The 23,970-nt window shown below is 41.5% G+C and overlaps 1 protein-coding gene across 2 annotated transcripts in view; it reads right to left on the bottom strand.

The window, feature by feature from the left end:
• Positions 1–23,970, bottom strand: part of CFAP46 (cilia and flagella associated protein 46) — a 328,406-nt gene that overhangs the window by 225,295 nt on the left and 79,141 nt on the right. For both annotated transcript variants that reach the window (XM_077455243.1, XM_077455242.1), the window contains 5 exons: positions 14,304–14,437; positions 11,230–11,442; positions 7,422–7,629; positions 3,986–4,135; positions 1,804–1,911 (listed from right to left, as the gene is read on the bottom strand). In XM_077455243.1, coding sequence (XP_077311369.1) covers positions 1,804–1,911; positions 3,986–4,135; positions 7,422–7,629; positions 11,230–11,442; positions 14,304–14,437 — 813 coding nt within the window. The remainder of the gene's footprint in view (positions 1–1,803; positions 1,912–3,985; positions 4,136–7,421; positions 7,630–11,229; positions 11,443–14,303; positions 14,438–23,970) is intronic.

Here is a 23,970-nt window from a genome sequence, read left to right as displayed (position 1 = left end):
ATGAGCGAGTTTGGAGTGGAGGAACTTGAATGGTCTGCACAGAGTAGTTCATTGAGAACTACAAGCCGACAGCCGCAGCCCCCCCCCCCCCATGCTCCCCACAATGCTCTTCTGGTCTCCCCCCTGCTTCTCTGGTCCCCTCATGCTCTTCTGCTCCCCCACATACTTATGCGTTCCTCTCCTGCTTCTCTTTCCCCCCATGTTCATCTGGTCCCCCCATGCTCCTCTGTACCCTTGTGCTTCTCTGGCTCCCCCATGCTCCTCTGGTACCCCCCTGCTCCCTCACATGCTTCTGTGTACCTCTCCTGCTCATCTGGTCCCCACTGATCCTCTGTACCCTCGTTCTTCTCTGGTACTCCCCTGCTCCTCTGGTACCCACATGCTTCTGTGTACCTCTCCTGCTCCTCTGTTCCCCCCATGCTCATCTGGTCCCTCCCTGTTCTTCTGTACCCTTGTGCTTCTCGGGTCCCCTCATCCTTATGCGTTCCTCTCCTGCTCCTCTTTCCCCCCATGCTCCGCTGTACCCTCATGCTTCTCTGGTAACCCCCCCCCGCTCCTCTGGTCCCCCGTGCTCCTCTGGTTCCCCACGTTTCTCTGTTCCTCCACATGCTTCTGCATTCCTCTCCTGCTTCTCTGTTCCCCCCATGCTCACCTGGTCCCCCCTGCTCCTCTGGTCCCCCACATGTTCCTCTGGTACCCCACATGCTCCTCTATGACCCCCATACTGCTCTGTTCCCCCATGTGCTCTGCTGGTCAGCCTCATGCTCCTCTGGTCCCCCTCATGCTCCTCTCTTTCCCCAGCCATGCTGCTCTGCCCCCCCCCCCGCAGCGCTCACCTCCTCGTTTATGTTACAGCTGTGTGTGGCCGCCCTTCTTCCGGATCATATGATGAGCTTCTTAGCGCCAACTCCTGAGGATTTTGGCATTATTTAGTCACACTGCATAACTAGGCAGTGAGAGGAGGTGAGCGCTGTGGGGGAACAGAAGAGCAGAGGGGGGCGGCAGTCCGCTGTCACTGAAACTGGCCCACTGAGCCAGCGGCCCACTGGGAAACTCCCGGTAGTCCCGATGTCCAGTACATGCCTGCTTGTAATGATGGGATTACATGCTGTGGCTGCACTCTGTAGTGTCTTGGCTGGTCCATTTCTCTAAATCCATGTATTTATTCAAGTAGCTTGTCTCTATCCACTAAAGGGACAGACAGCATCTTGTTCCGAGTCACACACCATCCAATCCATGCCTCACCATTTCCCCAATGTTGCTTCACAAATGTGGAAGTGCTAATGTGATGAAAGACTGCATGGGGATCTCCCTGTTGTTTGGTCTACTTGGAAGTGTCTGTGTCAGATCAAATTACTGTGTAGTCCTCACCTTCAGATCACTTAACCATGAGATATGTAGCTTCTTGCAGGAAGTGTCAGTTCTTAGACTATAACCTGTGCAGTGCTATGTCTCAAACCTTAGGTTTGAATACAAACAGATACCGCTAACTAACAAATGACCACATAACTATATTATTAATACCATCTTATGCATGTGAAAAACACAGGGTGCAGGCAGGAAAGTTTTTGAATGCCTTTAAAAATGTGTAGATATTTTAATGCTCATAGCTTAGTAGTAAAGGTTACTGCTCCTTATTAGCATTTCTCAGTGCTCAGTTAGAACTAACCAAGATAAAACAGTTGAAGTTAAGATAAAATTGCTTTTACTTGGATACTTTGGTGGCATTTTCATTGTAATCATATGCACGTTTTATGCATAATAGCTATTATATATGTATAATCAGCTTAAAACCATAAATACCTGAGTTAGGCTTGGGACAGTAAATTCCATCAGTTCAAGTCCATTGCAGGAATGCATTTCTAAAGCGACGAGGACTTTGGTCATTGGGTTCTGTCCATCATTATTTTCCTAGAAACAGTAAATACACGATGAAAAATTACAGTATATTGCATTGTTTTTGGCTGAATATTCAAAAAGATGAGTAAGGGCCCATCTGTTGCATTGTTGTACATGCATGAATTCTGTTCTTTAATGGAAATTATTGAAAGCATTTCTTACACTTATCACAGACAATATCACAGAGTAAGCCCACTCATTACTATATAGAACTGTCCCCATTTGCACATTGCAGCAGAAAATAAAAGATAAATAAATACATACGAAATGTAGAGTAACTTTTTCTTTCACTGCAGCACTGTTTTCTCAAAAGCCTGTTAAGACTAAAACTACAGTAGTATCTGCGGCAAACATGTATGCAAGCAAATACATGAGAAATACCCTTTAAAAATACAAATACGAATGTATTGATATGCCCAGTATGCCAACAGACCTCTCTTACAGCAGCTTTATTTAACCACCTCCTAAGGCATATCACTGTAAAAGGTCATCGTCTATCAGACCTTAGTAGGCTTTAGCAAACACATAAACACATATTGTGAAATGCAAAAGACATGGACACTTAGCACACAAACGTAATTTAGACAGTCAGCAGACATCAATGTAAAACCACATCTACATCCCAAAGGAAATAACGGGAAATCGAATTGAAAAATCAAGTCCGCAGCCACTATAATCATCTTCTTGGTGCAAACTAAGAGAAAGCCTAGGAATAGAAAATAAAATGGAGGTCAGAGGGATCTTCTGATTTGAACTAAAGAATGGACACGCATCCCTTACACATATCAGTCTTTACCCAAGACACAATCTCTCTAGTATTGGGTTCATCAGGGCTCTATAGGCAGCCTCTCAGTCGGTGAGTTTGTTTTGTTTCGCATGGGTGCTCTTTGTAGGAAGCACAAGGGAATACCAATAGAGGTACACCAATAGAAAAAATGTCTTTCATGTAAGCCAGTAACTCTCTCCCCCCCCCCCCAACTTTCTGAAAAAGTGGGATACGTTTCAGCACAAAGTATGTAAACAAACTATATCTTGCCTCTAGGAAAGGGACCCATGAAGACTTGGTATGCAAAAAATTATGGGTAAATTCACATGTGCTTTATTTCCCATCACTGCTTCTACTACACAGGCTTTTCAAAATAGAAGTAGCAACAAAATTAGAGGCTGGATTAAAGGTTTTTTTTTAGGAACATGCTTAGTGCTGTTAAACAGTATACTTTTATTAAAGGTCTATACATCAGCCCAAAAAGAGGGACACCTGAGACATCAGCCCAAAAAGGAGGGACACCTGAGAAGGAAATATGGAGGGAGCATCTGTCTACAAATGAGGGACAGTTGATAGCAATGGCGTAGACCAGTGTTTCTCAACTTCAGTCCTCAACGCGCACCAACAGGTCAGATTTTCAGGATTTCCCTTCAGATGAAATGGCTGTGGTAATTACTAAGGCAGTGAAAATGAATCAAATCACCTGTGCAAAATAGTGGAAATCCTGAAAACATGACCTGTTGGAGCGCCTTGAGGACTGGAGTTGAGAAACACTGGAGTAGACAAGGCCCAGTGACCCTCACTTGCGTTCTATTGAGCTCCAGCAGGCTTCTTAACATGCATGCGGTATCCCAACATACTCTGCGCACATCTTCATCCACAAATCTACTGCATAGCAACAAAGAACCATTGTATTGAGGCTAAAACAAGTGAAATATGGGGCAAAATGTTGTAAACATGCCAAAACTTGTTGTAATGTGGAGCTCCTTCCTTTTCCCCAAAAACAGTACGTTTTTGGGGAAAAGTCTAGAAGTGGTAGAAGTGGTAGAAGTCTATGCTTCACTGGTGTTGCTTTTAAGACAAAATAAGTTGGCTTGTGCAAGAAAGAACAGTACGTTCTTTCTTGCACAAGCCAACTTATTTTGTCTTAAAAGCAACACCAGTGAAGCATAGACTTCTACCAACTACTAATGATGCTGAGCTCCGGAAAAGCCACACAAGTTGTTATGACCATAGTAATATATGAAGTAGAGCACAAGGAAGAAGGAACCAAAGTATCTAACAACGGAAATTAAAAAACAACTCCCACACCAAAATTACCTCATCATCTGTACCCAGCTTCTGTCCTATTTGTTGTTGGAGCAGCTGCTTAACTTTCACCCATGTTGATAGCAACTGTTGTCTTATGGAAATAGGTACTACATCTTCTGGAGTGCTTCCATTTGTCAAATCCAAACAAAACTCACACACCTGAATGTTAATACAAAGATCATCTTAATAAAAGTAAATAGGACCAGGAAGATAAAGGTGTGTATATTGAATCCATTGCATATCCATTGAATTGTGACTTTAAATTTCTAAGCATACATGGCAACCATGAGTCATCTTAAATATTCTGAAGATTATGACCCATTAAGGATACCTTCACACTGGGGTGGGGTGGGGCCACTAGTTCTAGCAGTGCTTTACCGCTGTTAAAGTAATGCTTTTCGGCTGCTAGCGGGGAGCTTTTACACCATATACACCGCTACCACACCGCTCCAAAAGATGCTGCTTGCAGGACTTTATTTTCCATCCTGCAAGCACACCGAGTACAAAGCCTGAGTACTTTCACACTGGGGCTGCAGGAAAGGCAGTTTACAGTTGCTTTTCAGGCACTATTTTTAGCGCAAAAATGCCCATAAAACGCCTCAGTGTGAAAGTAGCCGGAAAACAGAACAGTAACAGAAAATTAACTTTGGCAATCTTTGGACCTTTGTCTATTTACTTATTTATCTTCTTTTACCCTCTTTACCTTTCTTCTATATTATTATTTTTCTTGTGTAGCTTATACAAGCATTGAGTGTACATTGATTGAATAACACTAAATAAATATTCAGATTAAATGCAATCTAAGAAATAACGTTGACAATTGGTCACGTTTTGTAACGGCTATAGAAACAGTTTACGGATTGCACTACCAATCTACGTTATATTGATTATTGCTTAACAATTACTGTGGTGAATTTATGTACTCGTTCTTAAGCTTATGCCACAAATATATATTTGTACAAATGTTATTATTCTTGTACAATTGTTATTATCTTTTTCTCCATTTTATTGAGAAAAAAAATTAATTCTAAACATGATCTGATCCAGAGGAAGGGGGGAAAAATCTAGACTTTATGAAACCATAATTCCTTACTGATAGGTAAAAAATTCACCTGATCATTAAGCAATTGTGTTTAAATCTTTAAAATGTAACTCCATGAAAAAAAATATTAAAACTTGGACTGCTGTCCATTCCCAGTGACCACATTCGCCAGGAAGGAAAATGAGGGGAAACAGCAACATCTAAAGTAATAAAACTAACACAGTCTCTAACTATTAAACATTGCAAAACAAATGAATACACAAAATACAACATTTTGTAGTGTTCCCTCACAGGGGCCATCTGTTGTCTCAGTGGCAACTGTCACGGGGGGCAGGAATAAATGGAAAATCTTTCCTATGGGAGATGTTGGTCAAAAAACATCCTTCCCCACTAAAAAAAAAAAAAAAACGATTTTAGCTGGAGTTATGTTGAAAAAAAGGGGGGAATTGGGGAGTGGGGACTTTAAATGAAGCTATGGCTGGGTAAAACCATATGCCTCTATCCCTAACAATTTGACAAAACAAACACTGATGCAGCAAAAAGCAGAAAAGGTGTAAACAAGGAAGGTGGGACTTTATATGAAGCTCATGATGACAAAATGAACAGTATGGTGGAACATAAAAATAGTTTAATAATGCGTAAAAACATGTTTAACATACATGGAATTGCACATAAATAAAAATGCACCCATAACAACAATTTCTAAACTGAAAAGAAACTAGTAATAAAATGTTTACAATCTTCAATATTAATAATAAAATAAAGAGGTCCACCAATATTCATAAAATGGTTTATAGAGATAACATCTGACTGTCAATAGTTCTTAATATCCCTATCAAGGTAGGAATAATGTCAACACAGATCATGATGGGTGTGTACAGATACACAATATCTAGTAGCTTGATGCGTTTTGCGGCTTTAAACCGCTCTTCAGGAGCAGACATGTGAATTATAATTGTACATGCACAAGGCAGCGTGATGTCAAAGCCGAACGGCCAGCCGAAAGCATCGGTGGCGAGAGCTGAGAGGGCATGCCCAAAGATGGCACCCAGCACGAGCAATGCCCCCGGCCGATCGGGGCTCCCCGGGGCCTCCCTGGTGTGATAAATAAAATGTAATGAGTGAATAAACTAAAGTTAGAGCAAAGTGAGAAAGGAAATTCAAAGGATGAAATAAAAGTGTTATGTGAACATGATATAGTGTGAAGTGGAAAGTGGACTGGTTAAAATGAGTAATAAAGTGAGGATTAGACTAGTGGTTAACCGGGAGTGAGGGTGGAAGATCATAGTGAAGGGTCATCACCAAAACACCCAATATAAGAGAAAGAAGAAAAAAAAAAGTGACAAATGAAACTGAGAAATATGCCTAGTGAAAAGGAGAAGACCAGTCCAATCCGGGTTGTGAGGCCAATCTAACAGAGAGCCCAAGGAATCCTGGACCACACCAGGGCCGCGGCACACGCATATCACACGCCGCACGCCCCCTACATCAAACCACGTAAGAGTAGAGGGGAGGGGCACCAGGACGCCGACGTTCAGGCAAGAGATTGCCCGGCAGCTGGGCCAAATCAGCCCTTCCCACCTCCCAAGCAGATGGACAGCAGTCCGCCGGAAGAGCCGCATCATGGAGACACTGCACGCTGGAGTTATGTATTAGTATAAATAGTACAGCACTTTGCCATGAGACACTTCACTACATAGATAGAATAAAATTTCACAACACAAGAGCTGTAATGTGGGCACACACCAATATGCTGTACATAATAATACCTGTAAATTTCATAATAATAATTAATGTATTCTCTAAACATCCTGGCGATGTTATCTTGACATAAAGTTCCCAAATTAAATAATGTGGCACCACACATTTTAGATGACCCTGTACAATTTCTGAAAAAGTACCTACAGGATGAAGTCTACTTTTGACAGATATCAGACAAAAAAAAAAAAATTTAAAAAAAAATCGCAAATCCAATTATTCAATGGATGACGACAAATGACAATGTTACAGACCAAATCAAAAAATGACAATTGTAACAATAGGATATTTCTTTTCAGTGTCCCCAGGAATTCTGCAGAACTGAACTAATTAAATTTCATGAGTTCTAGTCTTTTGATATTCAAAGCACAATATACTTGTGAGATTATATGATAACCTGAAGGCTAAAGTGTAATGTCAGTGTCATTTTTTGATGGCTTTTGAAATCTACTATTACATTGAAAAAGTGGCCTCATGTTTAAGGCTCTACGAAGAAAGCACAGAATGAGGTGATTATCTACAAAGAAACCTTAGAATCGTTATTCAGAGAAGCCGCTTAACAACGCTGTCCAATCTTGGTTAATGTTAGCACCATATAAACGTCATTAATTTCTCAATGAATACTGCTGTAAAATTAAACAGTACCTCCAGGGCAAGTTTTATATCAGGAAGACCATTTGGATCAATTGATATAACATGTGCTGCATTCGATTTTTCAGGTCCCTTCCCTGACACCTTCTTTCTCTTCTCTGTATGCGGACTTGTCTCTGGTCTTTTTTCTGACACAGGTATCCAAGGTTGAATTAATCCTTTGGCTAAAGTGCTGGAGAGGATCACCAATAGCACTGGGTTCCTAAGCAACAAATAAGAAAAGCTGGAACTTTGATGAACTGTTCAGTACATACAAATGAAGGGGATTAGGTTAAAGCATACATCTATGCTTTACGCTTCCTAAAAGAAAAAAAATCTGACATTCATAAAACATGATTCACAGTTATCATATCCAATCATACCACCACTATCTGAAATTATGGCCGTAGACGGAATCACCCTCCCACTGCTTATAGTTCTCAAAATTTGTGTTCACTGTCCCATTTGTTTAATGGTGCAGCTCTTTAAGAGTTATAAATAGCCAATAGGTTAATTACCCCACTATCATTTAAAGTGTTTGTTACCGTAAAAAAAAAGAAAAACTGGATCCTATGCCCTTAAAGCATGTTATACAGCACAGTGCCTGTGCTGTGTCATTTGGCCCCCCGTCTCACCTGAAATATCTGGCTGAACCTGCCTGGTTCTGCACTCCCCCCTGTTAACTGGCCATGGTTTATTATGGCTGCTGAGCCCTGACACCATGGTCAGTTTACATGCCTCCGTCATTCACTGCTATCTGCAACTCTCCTGTGTCTCCCTCTGCCCTCCTCCCCCCTCCCCTCCCTGCCTGTCAGTTGTGTCCACTCCATGATCCTCCTATCCTACTGCTTTCATAATACAACAAGCTTGCAACAATCCCCTCCGCTATGTTAAATAATGTCCCCGTTGCATTTTTTTTTAAACTGTCGATGTGTACCTGATTTCAGGCACTCACTTGACCCTTCTCTCTTCCTCCTGGCTGACGTGAGTGGGTGATTCTCAGCCCTGCCTGCTTTGCTGTCAGCTTGAGAGAGGAGAGAGGCGACCGGTCATGTGAGCGCTGATGAGTGCTCTGAAATCAGGTACACATCGGCAGTTTACTTAACAAATGCACTGGAGACATTATTTAACATAGAAGAGGGGATTGTTGCAAGGTTGTTGCATGGTTTAACAACCTCTTTAACCATATCTCAAATGTCAGTTTTTGGTGGACTGATCATCAATTTAATTCAAAACAAACTATTAAAAGAGTATCTAAACCTTCCTAATGAAAAATATATATAAAAGTATATTTTACCTTTCCTTATGTAGAACTCAGTTTGTAGAGTTGTATGCCTATGCAGAAGTCCAGAGCGTAGAAAAAAAAATAATACAAAAATCTGACCCAAAAGGACTTTCCTTAATGGCTAAACAATGCTGCTTAGAGCCTGTATGCAGAGGTTGCATTGTCACCCTGAATGCCTACCCCTGTTATCAGTACAACTGGACATGCCACTGAATAGCGCACCACCCTGTCCGGGCTCTGAGTGCAGAGTGGGATGTGCCAAAGCAATGAACTACTCCATGTGCATTACACACATCCCTGTAATGGATAGCAGCACCTTACTGACATTGGGGTTGATTTATTACAACCGAAGATTGCAAAATTTGGTGAAGCTGTGCAGGGCAGCCAATCAACACCTAACTTCAGCTTGTTCAATTAAGCTTTAGCAAAATAAAACCTGGCAGCGGATTGATTTCTGTGTAGAGTTGCACCTGATTTTGCACTCTGCAGTTTTAGTAAATCAATCCCATTATAAAATGTGAATGACCCTGTGCCAAGGGAATATACTAAACTATACTAAACTGCTTTAACGCCTAGGTTGTGGATGCACAAGCAGAAGTTACGAGGACCAGCATGGTGCAGCCATTATTTTTAAATTAGAGAATATAGGTAAACAATTTTTTGCTTGATAAAAGGAGGCAAATTCTTTTAATGACATAATAGCCTGTGCATAAGAACATTTTTAGATGAAGTATAATGCAGCGTACACACGGCCAGACTTTCCGGTAATCATTCCATCGGATATTCCAATCGTGTGGGATAATTCAATCACTTTTCTTGAAAAAATTTCCGATGGACCTAGAAATATAACCTAGAAATAGGACCTAGAAATTGAGTGCGATGGACTCAATTCCTATCGGGAAAACCATTTGTCTGTATGCTGGTCCGACGGACCAAATACGACGCAAGAGCAGCTATTGGCAACTGGCTATTGAACTTCCTTTTCTAGTTCTGTCTTACTGCTGAAGAAGGCCAGCAGAAAGGTTTGCTTCATCACCTTTCCCCAGTGACAACTCCAACAGTCACAAACAAGAAAAGACAGCAATGCAGGTACCAGAATTGTCATGGCTGTATCGTCACTAGACCAGCATGTTATTTCAGAATGATATGCATTTATTATGTCTGAACAATGAGGACTCCAGACTTCTCAGGGAAAGAAAAAATGAGGGCCCTGCCCCACAGATGCCCACTAATGCCCTCTAACAGCAGAAGCCTTCTGCGTTGTCTACATCCTGCATGGTAAAAATCTATTGAGTTGTGCACAAAGAGCCAGGGTGTAGACGAGGGAGGCTGCTGCTGTTGGAGGTAAGAATGTGTCTGTTGGGAATGAGGGGGAGTGCTTCAACTTACAGTATTTGGGAGAATAGGGAGGTTGGCTGGAAGTTTTAAAAAGTCATCAACTTCTCTTTTAAAAAGTAATAAACAATTGCAGGTTTTAAACTCATAAATCAGTCAACATGCACATATTTAACACGTGGTTGCTTTACATTGACTACATTGACTGCAAGTGATTCTCTACAGAGGAAAGCTGGCCATACAAGGAGGTGATGTCAGTGATGCTACATTGTACCCACCAATGCTTCCTGTCTGTATTTCTGTTGCAAGTATGACAGAAAGGCCAACCATGGCTGGAGACAGTAGCGTTACTAGGGGGTGGCTACTGGAGCTATAGTCCCAAATCTGGGGCCCATAGCCCTTAATCTCTTACCTAGGGTTGGCTCTGGGCTCCATCTGCTCAGCTGGTGGAGGAACATGACTAGTTAATATTATCAGGTACAAGTTCTTATCTATATTCAGCAGTTCTGACAATTTAATCATTGTCCTGACGTCCACTTCTATACCAATCTGCTGGCAATGTAATGGCCGGGAACCACAGCCCCCCGATGTAAGGGGAAGCTCTCTGGGAACTCTGATGTAAGAAGGGGCTCTCTGGGGATCCTGATGTAAGGGAGGCTTTCTGGGGACCCTGATATAAGGGGGGGTTCTCTGGGGACCCTGATGTAAGGAGAGGGGTTCTCTGGGGACCATGATGTAAGGGGGGTCTCTTTGGGGATCTGATGTAAGGAGGGGGATGTCTGGGGACCCTGATGTAATGAAGAGGGCTCTTGGGACCCTGATGTAAGTGGGACGACTCTCTGGGGACACTGATGTAAGGGGGATGCTCTCGGGGGACCCTGATGTAAGGGGGGCTCTGATGTAAGTGGGGAGGCTCTCTGGAGACCCTGGTGTAAGGGGGATTCGCACTCAGATATGCAACGATATTTTTTTAATATATTATATATACATATACATATACATACATATATATATATATATATATATATATATATACACACATATATATACACACACACACACACACACACACAATATTATATACATGTGTATGCTCACCCAAGCGTATGGCTTTCTTTACTTCTCTGCTATGGGCTTTAGCCCCAGATCTTTTGTAGATCTAACAACGCTCCTGGCTGGAGACATGAAAAAACAGAAACTCACCCATTATGTCCAGTTTTCTTGACTGCTGTAAGAAGTTTTTTCAGTGGCTCAACAAGAATGGATAACCTCCCAGAACTGATAATATGTTTGTTGTGGTTAAGGATGTAAACAGCTGCATTGTGGGTAACCCACGCCTCCTGTAGCTCCACGCCCAACTCTGCAGCTTTCAAAAAATTATCCATTGCATATGCCGAAAGCTGGGAAATCCAGTCTCTAAAAGAAATATAAAAAGCAAATCTAGATTATGGAGTAGATTTACTAAAACTGGTGCACTCAGAATCTGGTGTATGGGAGCCAATCAGCATCTATCTTCTGCTTGTTGAATTAAGCTTTGGCAATAATACCTGGAAGCGGATTGGTTTTTATGCAGGCCTGCACCAAATTTTGCCCTTTTCAGTTAGAGTAAATAATCTCCTATGAGTTTAAATACTGAATAGTGAAAAATACTAACAGCATCTAAATTTGTTTTCTCACTATAACTGGGTTTTCATTACTGTAATACAAACAACTCTTGGCTTTAGAAACTGTTTATATTGCAACTTATTAGTAGTACACATATTAAAGCATGTACATTTAAGATTAGGAAAATCGTTCTCCTGCTACAGGACCTTACTTTTGTTTTCAAATGGTTCATCAAAAAACAAAAACTATACACCAGTTGATTTTATATAATTATTTCTGAATTTATCTGGAATAACAAATTAAACTTCTGATTTTTAATATAGGCTATGTAGTCAAAAGTATGCAGATGCCCATCCAAATTATTAAAGTGGAACTTTAACCAGAAAAGAAAGTCTTTATAGGTCACTTCAGGCTGGACACTTTTGCAGGCATAAACATTGTAAATCATTATAAATAAGTGCCTATACTGTTTAAAATCAATGCGTCTCACCCTGCTCTGCACATGCTCAGTTGCTCTCTATTCTCAGCGCCTTGATCAGCTGACAGCTTTAAGATTTACTGTTGCTGAAAAGGGGGAAGAAAGCAACAGAAATGACACAGACTGTGCCAAGTAAACACATTTGGGAGGGAGAAAGGAAAAGCAGGAGGGGTGACAGGAAAAACTCTGCATGTGTCCGATGTGTCCACCATAATGTCGCAGTCCCGATAAAAATCGCAGATTACCACCATTACTAGTGAAAAAAAATAATAATAAAAATGGTATAAATCTATCCCCTATTTTGTAGACGCTATAACTTTTGCGCAAACCAATCAATATACACTTGTTGCAATTTTTTTTTACCAAAAATATGTAGAAGAATAAAGAGTAAAAAAAAAAAAAAAAGGAGGATATTTATTATAGCAAAAAGTACAAAATATTGTGTTTTTTTCAAAATTAATCGCTCTTTTTTCATTTATATCGCAAAAAATAAACACCTTAGAGGTGAAGAAATACCACCAAAAGAAGGCTCAATTTGTGGGGAAAAAAGGACGTCAATTTTGTTTGGGTACACAGTCGCATGACTGCGCAATTGTCAGTTAAAGCGACGTAGTGCCGAATTGCAAAAAATAGCCTGGTCATTCAGCAGCCAAATCTCCGGGGCTGATGGTGGTTAACATCAGAACCAGCTGTTTTGGCTGAGTGGGCACAAATAGCTGCAGAATAAATGCAAAATCCAAAGGGGGGGGGGGGGGGGTGTTGGGGGCAACACCATAATATGCCTGTGGCTTTGGAGAGGGATGTAATGGGCAAGCTTGCTAAGCAAGGCTGTTAGTATCAGAAAGGTTCAAGTAAGAAAAACAATATTTTAAGGGAAAAAAAAGATAAATAAAATCTTGTTATGGTTTAGATCTACTTTATAAAGATCTTATTAGAAGATCCTTATCTTATATGCAGTAAATCATGTAAATATAATTTAGGCTTTAATCCCCATTTAATGACCAACCTTGTGTTTTTCACAGCCTAACTTGTGATTCTCATGCTATTCAATTCCATGTAATTGTATTGTTCTTTATTGAGAATGACAGCATCCCTAAAGTACAGGTATGATCATTGAACCAGAACCTACTGGGAACCAGATAAACAGAACCACAAGCGGCTCCAGGCACTAACATCACAAACAGGAATCAACATTGTCAACATATATCACAACTGACCTGGAAAGTCTCTTTTCACGTAACTTTTTCAATGTCCAGAGCTAAAAAGTTTTAATTACTAAAGCTTCAGCAGCATAAAGAATCCTTATTATAGATTACATCTTTCCTGGCAATGCTAAAAAGGGTCAGGCTGCCCAAAATGGGTAAAAACAAAGAAACAAAGAGAGAGAGTAGCCCATGTTTGAGGTGCATAAAGTAACCTGTGTGCTCGATAGAGTTTTTCTATGGCATACCTCCAACTTAACTTTTTATCAGAATTTCAGCTAAGGCCATAATGTATGGCATTGAGGAGGAGGGAAATTATCGATCAAGTGACAGCTCGTAAGCTTTGCAAGGTGCAATGGCCCACTGGCCAGACCACAGCTTCGGGCAACCAAGTATTAGAAGTGAGTGCAAACCAAATTATCAGCTGGAACATTACAATTTGTATTAATCTTTACTAAAGGCTAGATTTTTAAAGCTAAACTCTAGACAAACAGTTACATTGCATATTTGAAATATGTAATAAATGTCCTGTTTTACTTGGAAAAGTACCGTATTTCTGCCCATCAGTTTCTGAGATTTACAAAGCCTTCCCAACAGCACACCTGGGTTGGTGAGCCGATTTTTCTCTATAAAAGTTGTGCAATCCACCATGGACGCAATGGACACCTCCCTGTCTCCAGCCTTTAATTGGATAGTTAGGGAGCAACAGCAGACTAATGATGTCATCCCTCTGCTTTCCTTCTCTCAGCAAGGTACACAAATGTGCATGCAGCACACCTGATTGGCTCCTTGGGTGGTACCTACCTCTCTCAATTTAGTAAAGGTCCAATAACAGGAGGCTGATATTAATGTAGTCATTGCATTTACATGTGTTTTTTTTCTTTATATGCCTGGTTCAGCTTTAACTATAGGTTTGCTTTACCAAAAATATGTCAACCTATTAATATTTATTTTAATTTTTATCACTTGTAGGCATGGTAGCACGTTCTTACCTATAAACAATCCATTCTGGGTCTTCCTCCAGATTCACAGGGACATAAGATGCAGGGCGCATACTTGTGTCTTCTGGTGGGATGGGACGTTCATTGATTTTACAACCCTCTGACTTCAATAAGTGTATTGTAGCCTGAAAGAGTCAACAAAGATCATGGGGTTAATTTACTGGAGAGTGCAAAATCTGGTGCAACTCTGCTTTCTGGTTTTATTGTCAAAGCTTAAAATTGGACAAGCTGAAGTTAGAAGCTGATAGGCTACCAGGTTTAATAAATCCACCCCAATATGTGTACATTATAATGTGGAAACATTGTACAGCAGCAGAAACTACAAAAACTAGGATTTTTATAACAGCTTACCTGTAAATCCTTTTCTTTTGAGGTACATCACGGGACACAGAGACTCAGTAATTACTGGTGGGTTATAGGGTATCACTAGGTGATTGGACACTGGCACACCCTAGACAGGAAGTTCAAACCCCCATATAACCCCTCCCCCTACTGGAGGTACCTCAGTTTTGTAGCAAAGCAATATAAGTGTATTAGAAGAGGGAAGGAACCTCTGTGTCCTGTGATGTACCTCAAAAGAAAAGGATTTTACAGGTAAGCTGTTATAAAAATCCTATTTTCTTTCTCGTACATCACGGGACACAGCGACTCAGTAATTACTGGTGGGATGTCCCAGAGCAATGCTATCTGAGGGGAGGGGAACCACATAACATAGGGTGTACTCAGACCTGAGGACCCTGTACCACTGCCTGCAGCACACTACGCCCAAAGGCGAAACCTCGTGCCTCCTCACATCCACCTGATAAAATTTGGTGAATGTATGGATTGATGACCAGGTTGCGGCCTTGCAGATTTGAGCCATGGAGACCTGGTGATGCACCGTCCACGAAGCACTAATAGCCCTAGTGGAGTGCACCTTGATCTGAAAAGGTGGAATCTTTTGCTTCAAACCATAAGCTTGAACAATTACTTGTCAAATCCATTTAGCAATGGTAGATTTTGATGCTGCCTGTCCTCTCTTAGGACCCTCTGGCAATACGAACAAAACATCAGTTTTGCAAACCTGAACCATCGCTTCCAGATAGGCTTTGACTGCTCTCACTACATCCAAAGAATGTAGTGACTTCTCTTCCATAGAACAGGGATGTGGAAAAAAGGAAGGCAGAACAATATCTTGGTTTAGATGAAAACCTGAGACCACCTTCGGTAGAAAACTAGGATGAGGGCGTAACACCACTCTATCCTTGTGCATTATCAGATACGGTCCTTTACAAGAGAGGGCCGCTAATTCTGATACTCTTCTGGCAGAAGAAATTGCCACCAGAAAAATTTATTTCCTTGTCAACAGAACTAAGGCAATCTGATGTATCGGTTCAAAAAGCTGCTTCTGTAAAGCTGACAGAATCAAATTCAGATCCCAGGGGTTCAGAGGCGCCCTAACTGGAGGATTAAGGCCAGTTACCCCTTGTATAAAGCTTCGGACCAAAGAATGTGAAGCAAGTGGACGTTGAAACAGAACCGATAAGGCCAAGACTTGGCCATTGATGGTACTCAAGGACAGTTTCATCTCTAACCCATTTTGCAGAAATTCGAGGATTCTGCCTATGACATATTTTCTGGGGTGCCAACCCCTGGATTCACACCAGGAGACATATGCTTTCCAGACTCTATGATAAATCATTCTGGAAGCTGGCTTTCTTGCATTAATCAAGGTAGATATCACAGGGCCCGAAAGCCCACGATTCTTGAGAATGTGGGTTTCAACAGCCAAACCGTTAAATTTAGCGTTTGTAAGGTAGGATGAAATACTGGTCCCTGGGATAGCAGGTCTGGACGGGACGGTAGGGTCCAAGGAGAGCCTACCACCATCTTCACTGTTTCTGCATACCAAACTCTTCTGGGCCATGCTGGGGCAACCAGAAGCACCGACTTCTTTTCCAGCCTGATCCTGCAAAGCAGTCTTGGCAGTAGCAGAATAGGAGGGAAGGCATAAATCAGAGATCAATACCTATTAGCAACCATAGATGTAAATTCGCTATATACAAGCATTGTGCAGGAGGACGGTCTAATAGGGGTAGAAAGAGCACTACATGAACACACGAACATGAAACAAGAACAAGTGCAATACATCTTAGAGGGCCTTAAGATGGCCATGGCCTGTAATTATTTTTGGTATGGACATCATTATTATGTACAGACCACAGGAGTGGCTATGGGTGCACGGTATGCACCAAGCGTCGCCAACCTGCTCATGAATCTGTGGGAGGAGGAGTATATATACTCAAGGAAGATACCCCAGCTAAAATTCTTTCGACGGTATATCGATGACTTGGTGATTTTATGGGATGGAACCCCAGAGGAATTTGAAAGATTTCTATCTAATCTGAATAACAAGTATGGACTCACTTTTAGTGGGAAATGTGACAAACAAAAGATAGAATTCCTTGATTTAGAAATCTTTAAGAAGAATGACGTCCTACATACAAAAACCTTCTTCAAAGAAACGGATAGAAACAGCTACATCCCCACTTCAAGCTGCCATCATCCAAAATGGAAAGCAAATATCCCAAAAGGACAGCTTTTAAGAATTAGGAGGAACTGTAACTCTATTGAGGATTTCTCTTCCCAAGCAGACAAATTGGTCGCACAATTCATCGAAAAGGGATATAAGTATGAACCGTTGGTTAAAATAAAAAATGAAGTTGGGAATACAGATAGAAATACCCTGATAAGGAAAACCATAAAAGAAAAACAAAAATGTGATCTAGCATTTATTACCGGATATAATGTACAGTATTATGAAATAGAGAAAATAGTAAAAAAATATTGGCCTATCCTCCAAGAAGACAAAGTTTTGTCAACAATCCTCCCAAAGAAACCAAAATTTATCTATAGGAGAGCGCCGACACTACGTAATATGTTAGCACACAATGTAGTCGATGGCCCTAAGAATAGTACCTTTCTGGAAGAATTGAAAGGGTTTTATAAGTGTAACAAATGCTTGGCCTGTAGGGTTAGTAAACCCCAACCTCGAAGGAGGAAAACATTTAGATCCAAAACAGACCATACAGAATACAAAATTAGAGAACTCATTACATGTCGCAGTACACACATTACATACGTGTTGGAATGTCCATGCAATTTACAATATGTGGGCAGAACCACTAGACCACTATACATTAGGATTAGGGAACATGTTAATAACATCAAGAAGGGGTTCCCTAATCATAATGTATCTAGACATTTTGATCTTTTCCATCAAAGAGATCCTTCTAAAATGGTATTTTATGGTATTGATTGCATAAAACAAAACTGGAGAGGGGGCAATATGACCACCCTTATATCTCAGAATGAGACTAGCTGGATATATAGATTGAACACCTTGGCCCCCAAAGGGTTAAATATAGATCTTAATTGCTTTATAGCAAATCCATAGATAGTAAGGTGGGATATACTTTTGCCCAGGGCCCCTCAAAATATAAATGATGTGAGGAAGGCACATGGGGTACCCCCCCCCCCCTTTTTTCCCCCAAAAGGAAATATAACCATTATTGTAAAAAAGAGGATCTGCCAGACAGTTCTAGAGTTCCCCCTATATACACACATGAAATTATATGTGGTATGTGGAGGTGGACCTGATTTGCTAGAATGTGGCACATGTAAATGTAGATTACACCTACTTATGGCTGTTTATGTTTACGTTTATGTTCTCTCATTTCTTTTGGTTCATTATATGGTATAGTTCTTTAATTGACTATGTAATGGATTGAACCAAAAAAGGTGTTTTTAGATGATTTCCAGCGTCAGACATAAAAAACAGATTGATGATAATATAGATATGTACATTGATGATAATATATATGTATATATATATATTTGTAAATATTAACCATTTAACATCGGAAATATAGAATAGGATTAAGGATGAGCCTAAATCTTAATGATATGCGAATAATCATGTTATGAAAATGAATATAACCTATTATAATGAGAACAAGTAATCTGAGCCCCCCCATTTGAGGTTTATAGGATATTATCTGGGAATGAAGAGGTTAATATGGCTATTAAAGCAGGAAGAACTTTCTGAATATTGATAAGAGGTTCATATTTAAAATCTAAAAAAAATGTATAATTAAATATAAAAATTCCCTGACTAATATTAGTTTTACAAGGTAATATCTGGGATATAAAATAATAAATAGGAATATCCGTGAAATTATTAGAATGGGATAATAAACAGGGAAAATAATTCAAGAAACCATAGGAAATTTAATATTGAAACCAGTACCTCTCCGATTTACTATTAGATTTAAAAATGATACCGGGTCAAACTACTGGGACACCCGGGATGAGCATCTTCTGTAGCAAAATAAAGCAGGGATGATTCCATGCTGTCTCATAAACAATCCAGAGGGCAATGTAGAACCTATCTGTAAAGTAAATAATTTTTAAAAAAATCCCCCTTTCTTTGAAATAAAATTAACATAAGTGAAATAGAAATAAAAATTAATATAAACGAGCTACGTGGATACACTAAAGATCCTACTAAAAAAAAAACCTTTTTGTTCCTGTGTAAGTCCGGTTCTCTTTCTCCTTAAGAGCATTATGTACAAAGTAAGGAGTATTGAGAAGACATTCACCATTATTCTTATATGTTCCCTTATGATAGTAGAAATCATCTTCTTAGTATATAAGCATTAGGAGTATGGTCACAAAGATTGGCCCGCTTGATATAATGAGGAGCGCAATATGTAAACAAACCTGTAGACCCACCCAGACCAGCGATTGGCTGGAGGCTGGGAATGGGCGGTACAGGTACCTTCAAAGACGTGGGTATGGGTGTACGCGATATCGCTGCTGAGGACGTCTATGACGAAACGCGTACAGCGTCATTACGTACACCACGTCATTTCCGGTGCGCCTGACCCGGTGAAGCGCAGCTGGAGCGCACGCCGTTCGATCAGGGTGACTACCCTTGTGGATTGGCGAACCGGGCTGGTGCTAAAGTTCTTTCAAGCCTCCGTCCATGCAAGGAGGCTAACTGTTTGATGAAGATAAGTAGCTTTGCATCCAGTATATGGGTAGCCTGCAGTGCCTAAAAAACGGGACCACCTAAACTTTAGGAGAAGGACAGAGAATTGGGGACTTAGGCTCCATATAACTGTGTATAGTGCTGGTTTGCACAAAAAAGGATTGTACCGCTGCTTTTAAGCATATACTTTTTACTTTATTTTTATTTATTTTTTGATTTTTTCTGATTTTTATTCTATTTTACTTTGTCATTTTTATTGGTATACTCTTTTGAGCTGCATCATTGGTACATATACACTAAATTTACAGGCTCACAGTGCAATTGGTGTAGATCGCACCTTTGGTTTAAGGGGACTTTTTTGTAAAAAAACCTTTTTTGCACAAAGCGCTGTAAAATAACTTTTTAACATATGCAAAAGCTCTCTTTTTTGTAATTATATAACATTTTTGTAATAAAGCATATTTTAAGTGACTATTAGTCCTCTGCTATATATATATAAATAAGGCATATACATTTTTGCAGAAGCTATTATTTTGTAGAAACCTTTTTGAAGAACCTTTTTTGTAGCCCGTTTCCCTTTCTCTCAAGTGGTCAGTTATTGAGAATACTACACCATGAGCAGATTTTTTCTTTCTTGAGGACCCATTGGTGGACAACAAAGCCTCCTTCTCTCATCATTTCCAATAAACCCTGGGGAGGACCAGTTGAAGACAGAGCCAATTAGAAGAATCCTCAACTTAGTGGAACACAGATTACAGGCAATATACCCCCTAGGGGGTGCGTGGATCCGGTGAGTGGGGACCCTTGAGGGGGAACGAGCACGGAAGTCACCAATAAGCAGGCCTAATCACAAAAGTCACCTTCCTGTTATTTGAAAAAGAATAATCGCACAGTTGAAAATACCTGATAAGAGACTTTTGTGTGGACTTTATATATATATCTATTGATATTCTGATCTTATTCACATTTTTTCTAGGTTTTTGTATTTTTTTACATTCGTAAGGGGGTTAGAATTACCCCGCACATTCGTTTTATTTTTTATCTCATTTTTTATTTTTATTTTTATTTTTCATGGTTTTGGTTGTCTGTTTCTTTACTGCAATAACTTTTTTCACTCACTGGGGTATTATAGTGGAAATATAAATTGTGCACAGTGAAAGTAATTATTAGCACAGGAACTGCGCAAGCGCAGTGCGATTATAGGTGTTATATTTTCCCCTATAAGGGGCTTTGTACACGGAGTGCGTTTGTTTTTGTTTAGTATACTAATATTTTTAGTATCACAAAAATTAGTATCACAAAAATATTTTGAACATTGCTTGGGATTCTTGGATTTCATATGTGGTTTTGGGTGCTTTAGGGTTTAATTTATTTATTAATTATCCCTTTGGGATTCTGACTGATTGACTACGTTGGTGAATAACTGAACGTGTCCACCTTTTTCGAGGTTATCCAACGTAGGGTAATCAATATATTTGGTTTGTAGTGGCACGTGGTTGAATTTGGGTTAACAGAAAAAAAATTTGTTGGACATAAACACAAAAAAATTGGGACATTATAGCAAACACATATTGGGTTGCACAGAGCCTATAGGGAAGATAAAAGGTAATATAAGGTTTGAGGTAGCGCCATTAGCCCATCACTACTATTCAATTTTTAAACATAACCTGGTTTGCAGATTGTGTTCTTAGGGAGGCAGCAACCTCATAGCGATTAATATAAATAGGTCCAACTTTTACATATGTATTTTTTACATTGTTATACCTCATAAAAACTGAAACTAGTAATACATTATCAATAGAGCCTGGGGGAGGCACAGGCATTCACATATATCCCTGTTTGACTGTGACCTACTCCATAAGCGCGGCCTTCCGTGTATAATTGTATAAATCAGAGAGAACTGATGCCATGGAGTAACCAACGCATCTGTTCCGCATTCAAGAGGATCCCTCATTCTTGACACAAAGTTGTCAACCTTGTTGTTGAACCTGGACGCAAAGAGATCTACATCCGGAACCCCCATCTCTAGCATATGGCCAAAAAGACGTTGGGGTGGAGAGACCATTCCCCTGGCACTAACTGCTGGCGGCTCAAGTAGTCAGTTCTCTACCCCTGGAATGAAGACTGCCAAAATGCATGGCACATGTCTTTCTGCCCAGATTAAGATCTGGTTTACATCTTCCTGAGCTGCACGATCCGTGGTGCCCCCTTGGTGATTGATATAAGCCACTGCTGTGGCATTGTCGGACCGGATCCTGACAGGGCAAACCTGCAACCTGAGTGCCCAGGCTTTTAGGGCTAGATAGCCACATGGATCTCCAGAATGTTGATGGGTAAGGCCCTCTCGGTCCTGGACCATCTCCCTTGGACAGTCGACTGTTCCAGGAATGCCCCCCAACCTGAAAGACTGGCATCTGTTGTTACCACTGTCCAGGTAACTGGTAAAAATTATTTTCCTTTCCGCAGTTTTTCGGGTATCAACCACCAGCTGAGGCTCCAATGCGTTGTAGGGGACAGATGCATCAGAAAATCTAACGCCTGAACCTTCTTGTTCCAGGCTGATAGGATACTGTTTTGCAGTAGCCTTGAATGAGACTGAGCGTAGGGAACTGCTTCGAATGAAGCCACCATCTTCCCCAACAACCTCATACAAAGACGAATAGAAGGACCCTTCTTTGCCCTGACTACCTGAATCCGTTCTGTTATAGCACTGATCTTTGCTTGGGGTAGGAATACCCTCTGCTGGGCTGTATCTAGGACCAGACCCAAATACTCTAGTCTTCTTACTGGCTTTAACCACTTCCCGACCGCCGCACGACGATGTACGTCGACAGAATGGCACGGGCAGGCATAAGGGCTTACATGTACGTCCTTGCCTGCCCGCGGGTCGGGGGCCCGATCGGGCCCCCGCCCGGTGCCTGCGGCGGTCGGTATTCGTTCGGGAGCGATCCCGGACGAGGGGACGGCCATTCATTCATGGCCACCCCCTCGCGATCGCTCCTGACGAATGAAAATGCTCCGTGACATCACTTCCTCTCCTGTAATGTAAACACAGGAGAGGAAGTGATGTAATCTCTCCTCCGTGTCGGTATTTTTCGTTCCGACACCGAGGAGAGAGGATCGGTGAGTTGCACCAACACGACACTACACAGTAGAACATGCCAGGCACACTCACACCCCCCCAATTACCCCTGCCCCCCCCAGTCACAGTGACATCAATGTCATTTTTTTTTTTTTGCATTGGTGTCATTTGTGACTGTAATAACTGTTAGGGCAGTTAGGGTTAGCCCCCTTTAGTTCTAATGTACCCCCCTAACCCCCCCCAATAAAGGTTTAACCCCGTGATCACCCCCCGTCGCCAGTGTCACTAAGGCTGGGTTCACATTGCAGCGGTTTATGAGAACGAATGTGATTCGCACCGCACTGCAGTGCAAATCACATCCGATCTCTGTGCGATTCGAGTTCAGCCATACAGATAGTATGGCTGAATTCGCATCGCACCCGCCGCACCCGCCGCAAATTCGCACGGGACCCTTTTTTTGGTCCGCAGCAGAATCGGATCGCATGGGTGTTCACACCATGCGATCCGAGTTTGCAGATCGCACTGCGATATGCGAACTGATCTGGGGGTGTCATTAACATTTCACTGACACTCCCAGCAGTTCGCATAGGGCAGTGTGAACTGCCGCCGGGAGGCATGCGATGCGGGAACCGCCGCGGATTCGTGGCGTTCCCGCATCGCTCCAGTGTGAACCCAGCCTAATAAGCGATCGTTTTTCTGATCGCTGTATTAGTGTCACAGGTGACGCTAGTTAGGCAGGTAGGTATTTAGGTTCACCGCAGCTTTTTATAGCGCCAGGGACCCCCATATACTAGCGCATAAAGCCCCCTGATTGCCCCCTAGTTAACCCTTTCACCAGTGATCACCATATAACTGTTACAGGTGACGCTGGTTGGTTAGTCATTTTTTTATAGTTTCAGGGCACCCGCCATTTATTACCTAATAAAGGTTTAACCCCCTGATCACCCGGCGGGTGTCATTTGTGACTGTAATAACTGTTAGGGCAGTTAGGGTTAGCCCCCTTTAGTTCTAAGGTACCCCCCTAACCCCCGCAATAAAGGTTTAACCCCGTGATCACCCCCCGTCGCCAGTGTCACTAAGGCTGGGTTCACATTGCAGCGGTTTATGAGAACGGATGTGATTCGCACCGCACTGCAGTGCAAATCACATCCGATCTCTGTGCGATTCGAGTTCAGCCATACAGATAGTATGGCTGAATTCGTGTCGCACCCGCCGCACCCGCCGCAAACTCGCACGGGACCCTTTTTTTGGTCCGCAGCAGAATCGGATCGCATGGGTGTTCACACCATGCGATCCGAGTTTGCAGATCGCACTGCGATATGCGAACTGATCTGGGGGTGTCATTAACATTTCACTGACACTCCCAGCAGTTCGCATAGGGCAGTGTGAACTGCCGCCGGGAGGCATGTGATGCGGGAACCCGCCGCGGATTCGTGGCGTTCCCGCATCGCTCCAGTGTGAACCCAGCCTAATAAGCGATCGTTTTTCTGATCGCTGTATTAGTGTCACAGGTGACGCTAGTTAGGCAGGTAGGTATTTAGGTT

Source organism: Lithobates pipiens, unplaced genomic scaffold, assembly GCF_037356315.1.
Source record: "Lithobates pipiens isolate NorthernLeopardFrog02 unplaced genomic scaffold, aLitPip1_a1.2 Scaffold_25, whole genome shotgun sequence".
NCBI classification, from domain to species: Eukaryota; Metazoa; Chordata; class Amphibia; order Anura; family Ranidae; genus Lithobates; species Lithobates pipiens.
This window is presented reverse-complemented; position numbering and strand designations above follow the sequence as displayed.